The sequence below is a fragment of the Clarias gariepinus genome, chromosome 22 (genome assembly GCF_024256425.1).
Source record: "Clarias gariepinus isolate MV-2021 ecotype Netherlands chromosome 22, CGAR_prim_01v2, whole genome shotgun sequence".
Taxonomy (NCBI): domain Eukaryota; kingdom Metazoa; phylum Chordata; class Actinopteri; order Siluriformes; family Clariidae; genus Clarias; species Clarias gariepinus.
This window is the reverse complement of record NC_071121.1, coordinates 4,329,640-4,340,824: the sequence shown is the minus strand read 5'-3', so window position 1 is coordinate 4,340,824 and position 11,185 is coordinate 4,329,640. Positions and strand designations below refer to the sequence as shown.

General features: G+C 36.2%; 1 protein-coding gene across 1 annotated transcript; it reads left to right on the top strand.

Moving 5' to 3' along the window:
- Positions 1-2,615: 2,615 nt before the first annotated feature.
- taf11 (TAF11 RNA polymerase II, TATA box binding protein (TBP)-associated factor) lies at positions 2,616-7,226 on the top strand. Its single transcript, XM_053482032.1, has 6 exons — positions 2,616-2,781; positions 3,636-3,806; positions 3,899-4,047; positions 5,009-5,096; positions 6,394-6,490; positions 6,575-7,226. Exons 2-6 carry the CDS (start codon positions 3,648-3,650, stop codon positions 6,703-6,705), a joined length of 624 nt encoding a protein of 207 aa, XP_053338007.1. The 5' UTR covers positions 2,616-2,781; positions 3,636-3,647; the 3' UTR covers positions 6,706-7,226.
- Positions 7,227-11,185: the final 3,959 nt, after the last annotated feature.

Genomic DNA, 11,185 nt, shown 5'->3' with positions numbered 1-11,185 from the left:
CTGTCCGGCTCTGACACGTCACTTCCTAGAGTCTGCTCCCATCCTGTGTGGGCTGACTCCCAAATGCACCCTCCTGTTCCCCAGGATGCATTATGTTCCACCCTATGGAGTGCACTCATCTAGGGAATAAGGAAGTGACTCCCGAATTGCTCTCACTTGGTGCACCATGTAGAGTGTATTCTGCACCCTAATATAGGAATGCATGGGCTGTATCCTGTATTGCTTCCAAGTGGACATAGAGTGTACTAAAAAGTGTCAGAAAGCCCTTGTTTCATGCCCTAGTATATTGTAGGTAGTGCACTTCTATAAGGATCTGGAAATTAGTATTAGTATTTTAACCCTAATGTACTGTAAGTGCACTTGTATGGGGGAATTAGGGCTGTGTCCTTAATGGCTCCTTACAAGACAAAGTGCACTACACAAAAGGATGTACAGTATGTATTGTCATACACAATGAAGTGCACTTCTCTTGCCATTGGGAGCTGTAGAATTAATGCCCCCTGTTGGACACTTAATGCAAAACAAATAAGTAGTAAAAGTTCTTATTTCATATCCTAATCTACTGTAGTGCATTTGTATATGGATTATTATTACAATACCTAGGTGCTGATTCAGTTAATATAATAATTCAGTAAATGGCATGATTGTATATATAAAATCCTGATATTTTCCAATTTTTTTTTTTTTTTTTACAATTTTAACACCTTGAACCCTTAAAATAATAAAAAGTTGCATCGTAACTCGTACGACTTGAGTCGTTTTAGACCTTAGCCTTATTTAACAACTTTAAAACTGAACTAAACACCAGTAATTCAATTAATTAGTTTTATTAGATTATCGTTCTTACGTTTTCCCCACTACATACAACAGCAAATATTTGTACTTCTACTTCACTCCATTTCTCCATGACATGTAGAATTTGACAAGAGAATTTCATCACCTGCTGACTGTTAACCATAATTGTGTGACTCGCCCTTTCCCTTGAGACACGCCTAATAACGTATAAGGAAATCAGAATGCGATGTGAAATGTTTGAACGTTTTGCACTTTTACTGAAAGTACACGTGTAAATGGAGGACTCCTACTTGTACTTGAGTAATATTTGTCCTATATAATCTTTACCCTTACTTAAACACAGGATATGCACACTTTCTTAAATCTTATGGTGTAATATCCCTTAGAAGTCTAAATTCTAAAGATAGGCTATAATGTATCTAGGCCACCATAGGCAGTGCACAAATGTACAAATTAAGGAGGTAAGTAACTCATGTGGCTATTAAGTAAACTATAGTACACTGTGAGGTCACTGTTTCTCTGCCACCCAGTGTGACGCCATTACATCACTGGAGTCTGTCTTTAACTCTGTGACGTCATGGAATCCATTAAAGCTGTTAATGAATGTCAATTCTAAACAAACGCTGTAATCATATTGAACCAATGAATCCAAACAATCCTGTTGTTCAAATGTTAAACAATTGTTCAATATCACATTGTTTAAATCCTTTGGCTTTGTTTTTATTGGTTTTGGTTGCATTTTAATGTAAATACTCCATCAGAAAAAACTATGGGAATTCTAAACATAATTCAAAAATGTATAATTGAAAATCTTTTATTTGTTTTAGATAAATGACAAACTGAGGTCAATTCATTGCTAAAGGAAAGCTTCCATGCAAAAACAAAAAGAATGTGAAAAATATTACAAAAACGTATGAGTTTTTATTACCCTGAAGCAAACCTGGTGCACTGAAAAGCAAAAGCTTCACTGCATTGTTTTTATGTTGCTTAAAAACCTTTTGTTAAGTGACTCCAATCACTCAATTGAACCACTATTGAAACACAATAGTTTATCGTGTATAGACAGAGTGTGCTGAAAAAGAGAAATGAAAGTGAGACCCAGCATGGCTTACTCCAAAAAAGGCAAGTACCCAATGAAAACTGAACCTTTATAGATGAACGGACGGATCAATATATGTTTATTCTTCCTGCAGGAATTAAATTTAAACCAGTTTGTCTCATATGTCCCAAAACTGCTGTGATCCAAAACTGCAGGTTTCCATCATGAGATAAAACACTCATCGTTAAAGCAAGCATATCCGCAGCAGTCTGAGGTGAGGGCGAGTAAAATACCCGAACCGAGAGCCCAATGTGACAGAGCAACCAGAGTCCTTTCACATTCATTTACAGCCCAGCAGTGTGCAAATTAAGATTCACTAAACGTTTCACATAGTTGACATTGAAAACTGACAAAAATTATCATTGAAATGCTGTGGAAAAATTTTAACTGCTTATTTTTATAGACTTACAGCCAAACACTAACACAAACATAAAATTTGGACCTTGAGAAAAAAAAAATTGGAACTTCTTAAATTTTACTTCAGTACCAAACATTGATTTAAAGGTATAAATCTTTAAATTGATGGCATATCAGCATGACCAGGATAAAATGGTTACTGAAGATACATTTTTCAAGTCGAGAAAAATATTGTTCTCTGTTTTATTTTATTTTTTATTTTTTTGTAAATGTAAGACCTAAAACTGTTTGTGCACGCGTCTTTTATTTTGTAGCTACTTGAAAAAAATGTTCATTCGAACTTTTATTTTGTAGTATTCCGGAAGTTATGTGTATTACTGGTTAGCTTTAGCCTGCCGGTGATCCAGTCAGCTTTACGTGTAAATTTTTAAAAATTGTAACAGATATAATATAAAAAATATATTTCTTTAAATTACAGCGGAAAATTTGCCGGTTTGTTTCTGCGTAACTCCTGATTGTGAACGTGAAAGGTAAATAAGAAAATACTTCATGTGTTTACAAACACCGGGCGAGTTAGCATAGTGCTACAGCTAGGATAGAACTAGCCTGACTAACTCATCTGTATAGAAGAGTATTAGAAGATGTTTTAGAAGTAAGGCTGATTAATAAATAAATAAGACTCTGTTACATGTTGGTGCACTAAATATAAGAAGGCTTAGAAGGGAAATGAGTGAGCCTTGGTGTGTAGGAGTGTGTCACAACACACGTTTATAATGTGTAATAGTGTTAAAAAAGGTAATTGGAGTATGAGGGAGAATTATGACTACTGTAACCTACTGGATTCTAACCGCCATAAAATAAAAGTATAAAATTATATTGTTTTTAGAGTAGGGATGGTAATCAGCAGGGAGCACGCAATACGATTATTATCACGATACTTCGGTATAGGTTTGATTATTATTGCTATTCTGTAAGTATTACGTGTAGAGAGAGAGAGAGAGAGATCTTTAAAGAGCTGTGCGTGCAAGACGACCAAAGAATATTACAGAACTAGAAGCCTTTTTGCAAGTAAGAATGCGAGAAAATCCCAAGTACAAGAATTGAAAGACTTTTATCTGGCTATAAAAAGCAATTGCAAATGTTCCTTATAATATTTGTATTCGCACTTAAAAACCAAGAATTATAAGAACTTTTAACTTCAAATTAAAAGAAAGAAAATGCTACATGGTTACTGAGCAGCACATACAGTATCTTTAAATTACCATCCATAATTATAATTTCTAAACAAACTTTGCATTTTACTGTCTCGAATGCCTCAAAACTCAACTTGACTTATACATATATATCTGGTGTCTCTCCATAATTTCTGTTGTGTGTCGTACAGCCGGTGGGAGTCATGGCCGACCCGGCTCGCGTAAAAAGCGACTCAGGAAATGATGTCACACCCACAGAGCATGTTCACCAGAATCAGAATGCAGGTGAGGGTTCCAGCGGAGGAGCTTCAGCTTCAGCCATGACGATGGATCCGGCCACCATGAAACCAGAGGATAAAATGGTGAGACGTGTGAGCCTGTCCAAAATATTAAAGTCCAAATATGATAGGAGACCAGCGTAAGAACGGATATTTCGTTTTTTTTCTGTCCGTAGGGCGTGGCAAAGGACGCGGCGGGAGGAGACGAGGACGACGAAGGACACTCTGGCGCTCATCCTCCGGCTGCTAAAAAACTAAAAGTGGAGCCGGAGAAGAAGAAGGAGAAGAAACAAAAAGTGGATGAAGATGAGATCCAGAAGATGCAGTGAGTGTTTTTAAGCTTGTTTTTTTAAGATGGTTCAGAATGTATTTGTTGCTACGAGCACTATTCGAATTGGGTTAGTTTATCAAATTTTTACAGAACAAAAGGAGACAATTTGCTCGCGTGATGCAGGAAAATTTTTTGCCGGATCCTTACAAGTTCAACATGCTTTCCTTTAACGTTCTTCACAAGTAAGCATCAGGTGGTGTAAGATCGGGCGAACGGGGCTTATTGTGGATACTTATTCCTCTGTCGAGAGACTCATTTCCAACAGCACCTGCACAACACGTTTTCACTCCTGGGAACATGTGTGTCTGGAGCTTTGCCGTGTCGACAAACGCAAATGAGCATCCAAGATGCGCGAGTTTCAGTCATGTATCTTTTGAGAAATCCTATATAGAGAGCCTCTCTTCAGCGAGATTGAATTTTTATGACGATGGCTTGCTCTTGCTTTTCTCTCATCAACTGCTCTCTGGTCTTTATTGTGGTTTACCTTTTTTTTTCCCCTCTGTCTTCAAAAACAACAAATCAAAGTGAACCAAGTGCTAGTGCCGGTTTAATAGTGAACCTTCTAAGAACTGACTTTATTTTTGTGACATCATTACATCATGTCCGTGTACGTCTCTGCATTCTTACCAATGCTTGCTGCAAAAAACAACAACAACAAAAAAAAACACATCAATGGAAAACACAGCTTGAATTATTACCGTATTTACCCTACAATTTATTTACCCCTTAAATTATTACCGTATTTTTATGGGTAATGTATTAAGCTGAGTCTGAAATGAAATTAAAGTTTTTTGAGAGCACATTTAGGGTTTAAACCATAAAAATCATAAAATTTCGGAGGTCGACTGGTATTGTATGTTTATATATCTCATAGTTTGTATATTAGACATAGTGTGCAGAAGAGTGTATTATGTATTTTGGTTATTTAGTATGTATGTATGTCTGTGTTGTGTAGAATATTGGTGTCTTCGTTCTCAGAGGAGCAGCTGAACCGGTATGAGATGTACAGGCGCTCAGCTTTCCCCAAAGCCGCCATCAAAAGGGTGAGAAAAACAAACAACTGCTTTAATTCACATTTCAGAAATCACTACTGATAAACTACTAGATACAAGTAGCATAATAATGTCAACATTAACATTTTGGTAATCTTAATTATACAAAGGTTAGTTATGTCTGAGTAATCTGATTAGACAAGAGGCGATCCATGAGTGGTTAAAAGAAATAGACTGTAACAGCACTGGGATGTTTAACTATAAGTATCACGTATATCACACGGAGGTGGGTAGTAACGAGTTACATTTACTCTGTTACATTTACTTTAGTAACTTTTTTTTTTTTAATGTACTTCTATGAGTAGTTTTACTGCACCATATTTTTTACTTGAGTAGATTTGTAAAGAAGAAACGCTCTCTTACTCCGCTACATTCGGCTACACACCTGTTACATTTCTAACCATTTATTCAACACTTTATATATATATATATATATATTTTTTTTTTTGCCAGAGAAAGGCCGCTGGTGGACCGACCACGTGACACTGTTTCAATTCAATTTAATTAAATTTTATTTGTATAGCGGTTTTAACAATTGTCATTGTCGCAAAGCAGTTTGTATGGAATGTGAATATGTATGAATCAAATAGTCCCTGATGAACATGCCGAGGCGACAGTGGCAAGGAAAAACTCCCTGAGATGGTAATAGAAAGAAACCTTGAGAGAAACCAGACTCCACAGGGAACTTATCCTCATCTGGGTGAAACAGAGAGCATGAATTGATCTGCATGATGAAACAGTTACTCTGCACTTGAGTATCTTTTCACCGAATACTTTTTTTTACTGATACTTGAGTAATATTTTTCTGACTACTTCTTACCTCTACTTAAGTAATATTATTTTGAAGTACAGCTACTCTTACTTAAGTACATTATTTGGCTACTCGACCCACCTCTGATATCACGTATGCTAACTGTCGGTCACAGCATGGGTGAAAGTAGGTCTGTACGGTCAGCAGTACTGCGGAGAGAGCAGCTGCCTGACAAAGCACACATTCATAACCCAGTCACAGAAGCACTTTCAGTTTATATCTGATAACGTCATGCCGTCTTAAACGACACTTTGATTTTTAAGTTGTTCTGAATCGCATCTACAAAGCTAACTAGCTCCTAACATGAGGCTGAATACCAAATCCCTCCCTAACCCCAGATCAAGGGATTGTACACCCTACATGGCACAGTTTTTTTTACGATTCAGCTAAAAAAAAAATACTATAAACTTCAGGAAAATAAAAACTTGTACAGTATAAATATTTTAATACTAAATTTATTGCTATACTTACTCTCAGCTTATTCAGTCCATCACGGGATCATCAGTGTCTCAGAACGTCGTCATCGCCATGTCTGGTATCTCCAAAGTTTTCGCCGGGGAGATCGTTGAGGAAGGTGAGCTTTACTTTCACAGACGGGTTGAAATATAATTACGGTTGTGTTTATTAACCTCTTGTTAACATGTTTGTGTTTGTGTAGCTCTGGATGTGTGTGAGAAGTGGGGAGACACGCCTCCACTCCAGCCCAAACACATGAGGGAGGCAGTGAGGAGGCTGAAGAGCCGAGAACAGATCCCCAACACAAAACACAAGCGCATCCTCTTCCACTAAACTTCAGTGAGTGATGTTATATTTGGAGCCCCCTTCTGGCCATGAGGTGAACTGCTGTGAAAAAGTTTCTGACTAACTCCGGTCACAACTTTTTTTTTTTTTTTAATTAAGGAAAAAAACTCTTTTTTTTTTTTTTCCTTTTTTGGAACCGGCCTTATTTTATAGTCAGAAAAAGTGAACTGAAACCTGAAATGAGAAATAGCCTGATAACAAAATCTTTATAATGATAAGACTGTTAGAGGTCCTGAAACTCTTTAAAACATTACAAACCGCACCTCTCAGATTTTTGCCTACCACCACACACTGATTCTGTGTAATTATTTGTACTGTAAATAGAACTTGTGTAAGAGTATATTGTTTAGTCACGTGTCCTGGCACTGTTTCCATTGAGCCCTGCTAATAAGCATTTATCCAGCAGCGTGTCCAAGTTAGCATCACTTTTCACTCCCCTGTAAATACTGCATATGTTGTGCAATGCTAGTTATTTTACTTTTAATAAACAGTGTGTGTGTTTGTAAAGAGCCTTTACTCTCTTTTGGTCCTTGAAAGTCAACGCATAACTTGTCGCCAACTTGCAGAAGAGACGCATCTGTCTGTGGGAACTGTACACACAATCGTTCACCAACACCACTTGCACGTTACAGGAACTCGGCTGGGAGTACTGTGCTTAAAGTCTTTAATTTTACGCCTTTATTCACCAGAAATTTGATTGTGCCATCACATGTATGTGCCATTTAAGGAGCTCCTGGGAGGCCATGGTTTCAGACAGAAAGCAGACAATCTGATCATGACGCCAGCGTACTGAGAAAACTTTCTACCTTGATGGTGTCCAAGCACTAGTGAAACACTGGAATAAGTGCATTAGTGTAGCAGAGGATTATATAGAGAAATAAAGGAAGTTTTTACTCTCATAACGGTGGTGTTATCCTGTACAATTAAAAGTCCCAGTTTGACCTGAACACCCCTTGTATAAATTTTCTTTTAAGCATCTAATTGGGTCACTGCAGATTCTGAAAAAGTCCGACAAAAAACACAACAGGATATCTTTAAAAAAAAACAGCGGAAGAGCTAATCAGAAAATGCAACAAAAACAAAAGTTTAATCATAAACACTAGAAATCCAACAGGAAAGCTGAAAGACGCAACAAAATTGCAAGACCATAAAAGAAAAAGGTACTTAGAAAATACAATAAAAACACAAGTGAATGAAAACTTAAAGCGAATAACAAAATAGAAATCTGAAAATGCAACTAAAAGGAATTCAAGGGAAAAAATGATCAGTGTGCAAAAGAAAATTAGAAAACAACACAAAGAGGAGCAAGTTCAAATGCAAACATATTAACACAAAAAAGAAAGCAGATGTGCTTATTTATTAGCACTTACTAACCCTAACATCCCATGCCTGTTGCTGATGTACAGTACCAGACAACCGAGTTTTGGATTTATTTTCTACATTCTAAAACAATACTGTTTTCCCCCAAAACTATGAAATAACACATATGGTAATTAGGTTATTAAGTAACAGCAACAACAGTCAGTTGTAATATTAAGACATGAAGGTCAGCTGTCCTGAAAAAGTTCTTGCAAGAACAGTGTTGAAACCCATCAAGCAACATGATGAAACTGTCTCTCATAAAGACCTTCCCAGGAAAGCAAGACGAAAACGTTATCTCTGCTAAAGTTAATTTTGAACCCCAACCCTACCGGCCTCATAAATCACTGATTAACAACCAGCACCTCAGATTAGAGCCGTCTTGAAGGATTACAGAGCAGAAGTAGCAGATACATCTCAATATCAACTGTTCAAAGATTATTGTGTAATTTAGATAAATGCCTTCAGTATTGTTTTACAGTGTAGAAAGAAATAAAAATCAGGGGGAAAAACATGGAATTTTAAGGTGTAAAGTAGTGTCCTTTAACTGTAAACAACCTGCAACTCTCTGACGAACATGATTAGGATGATCTCAATTAGGATTAGTTAAGGGAAAGCTTTTAAATAAAAAAAAGAGGAAACAAATAAAAGAAAAGAATGTGAAATATAATACGTATGTGTTTTTATTAACCCGGAGCAAACATGCGGTTTTTCATTGAGATTGACAAACACAAAGCACAGACACCATTTCCAATCTTTTGGTCAATGTTTATTCATCTTATTTGAAATGTTTTATTCTCCACATACAGTCATGGTTCACAGAACCAAATGTTTTTACCCCCTCAATAAGCAAATTCCCAATGACGATATAAATATAAACTGAGGATCTGAATTCTTGTAGGATCCGAGATGCTGTGAGAGAGGATCCGTAAAGGCATGCGAGTGTGCATGTAATGAGGCGTAGTGTATTAACCAAGAATCAAACGCACCTTCCGTCTCTGGGTCGCGTCCCGATTAGCCAGGATTAGCAGATGGCCTCGTTCACGTGTGTAAGTGCCTTCATATGTAAATTGTGGGGATTTCTGAGTCTGCTCCCGAGTCATACTTCTTCTTTCGAGCTAATTTAAATGTTTAATGTTGCTGGTGAACCTCAACAGTGAAGGAAAAAAAGAATAAAACTGCAATGGGGACATTTTAGAGCAGAAAAAAAGGTTTCTTTTTATGTGAAGTAAATGATAACTGAAGTGGAAATTTTCACACCCATTACTGATGACATCACACTTAAAAATAATGCGTGTCCACGTGACTCAGATCGAAAATGACGCGAAGTAAAATAAAGTCTTAAAAAAAAGAGACGTCTTCATTTTTAATGGTTAATCAAGTTTCAATCGATTTCGACATTTTTTTTATTTAAAGAACAAACAACAAAAGATATTACATTAGCATGTTTATCTATGTTATCTCATTATTTTTAATTAGAGAACTCTTAATTATGCAAAATTAACATGCTATTCAGTCTAGTTATAAAGTCATGGCCATGTTTAATTCTTATTTGCTCATATTAATGAGCCTATATAATTGCCTTATCACGTTTTTTCAGGTTCATCTAGGACATATTTGTCTCTTTTTTCCACGTTATCTTGTAATATCTCATTTCCTGACATTGTAGAGTCATGGTCACACTTAATTATCTCCTCTTCTCGCATAAGAGTCATGGCCATATTTGTCTCGTTCCCTTGTACTTCAGAGTCATGCCCATAATTAATTATCTAGGTATTTCGCCTTATCTCGTTCCACCACATGCAGAGTCATGGTTATATCCAGGTATCTTGTTCCCTCACAATTTACGTTTATCGTCACAGAATCATATTTACTTATCTTGTTTTTTTTTGTTGCATCATCTCATTTCTTCATATTGTCACATATGTCACACCCTTTTTTAAATTATTTTGTTTCCCCTGCATTATCTCATTATCATTGCAAAGTTATGGCCAGATTTATTTATCTTGTTTTCTTGACCTTTTTTGTCATTCCGTCAAATTGCAGAGTCATTTCATTCATATTTAATTATCTTGTTTTCCCGGTTCATCCAGTTTCCTCACATTGTAGGGTAATGACCTCATTTAATTATCTAATTTTCCTGCAATCTCATATTTCTTCACATTTCAGTGTGCCGGCCAAATCTAATTATCACATTTTCTTGCATTAGAGTCATGGCTGTAATTGTCTCTTCACCTTGTAGTGCAGTTGTAAAGTCATGATAATATTCAGATATTTTGAATATCCCCCCCGCCACGTTATTTAATTCCCTCACAATTTACAGTCATGGTCACATTTAATTATCTTGTTTTCTTGCATTATCTCATTTATTCACATTGCAGGGTCACATCAATACTTAATTATTTTGTTTCCTTCGTATGATCTTTCTCCTCGGTTATGGCCAGATCTATTTATCATCTTCTTTTTTTTTTTTTGCATTAGTGTATTTTTAATTTTCTTAATCTTTAATTATCTTGTTTTTCCGCTTTATCTCGTTTCCTCACATTGCAGAGTCATGGTCATATTCAGTTATCTCATTTTCTTTCATTATCTCATTCACTTATATTGCAGGGTGACATTCTTATTTAATTATATTGTTTTCCTGCATTCTTTCATTTCAGAATCATGGCCACATTTTTTTTGGTTTTGTTCTCTAACCTTAGAGTCATGACCATATTCAATTCTTTATCTCATTCCTTGAGATATAAATGCCAATTGTCATATTTACGTATCTTATTCTCTCATGCCAAAATCATGAACATATTTAAATCATCATATTCTGACGCGTTACAGGACTGCGACCACGTGTACTGTAATTATCTCATTTCCTCACACTGCCACATCTACATTTTACCAAGTAAGTCACGGCTACGCATCTCATTTCCTCACGTTACTCAGGTCGCTTTTAACAAGCTCATTCTCATGTTATGTTGTGACTAACACTTAATTAATTATCTTGTTCTGCCAGGCAAGATAATTAATTAAGTGGCTTCTTAAGTCACAGCCACGCATTACTAAGCAAGGATGTCACTAGCAGGGTTTTGTAGAAATATGACTCGGGATCACACTG

Bases quoted from the DNA above. Each gene is read 5' to 3' on its own strand.
- taf11 (XM_053482032.1), top strand. From the start codon at position 3,648: ATGGCCGACCCGGCTCGCGTAAAAAGCGACTCAGGAAATGATGTCACA. The intron at 4,048-5,008 runs GTGAGTGTTTTT...TGTGTTGTGTAG, and splicing joins GATGAGATCCAGAAGATGCA to AATATTGGTGTCTTCGTTCT. The intron at 6,491-6,574 runs GTGAGCTTTACT...GTGTTTGTGTAG, and splicing joins CGGGGAGATCGTTGAGGAAG to CTCTGGATGTGTGTGAGAAG.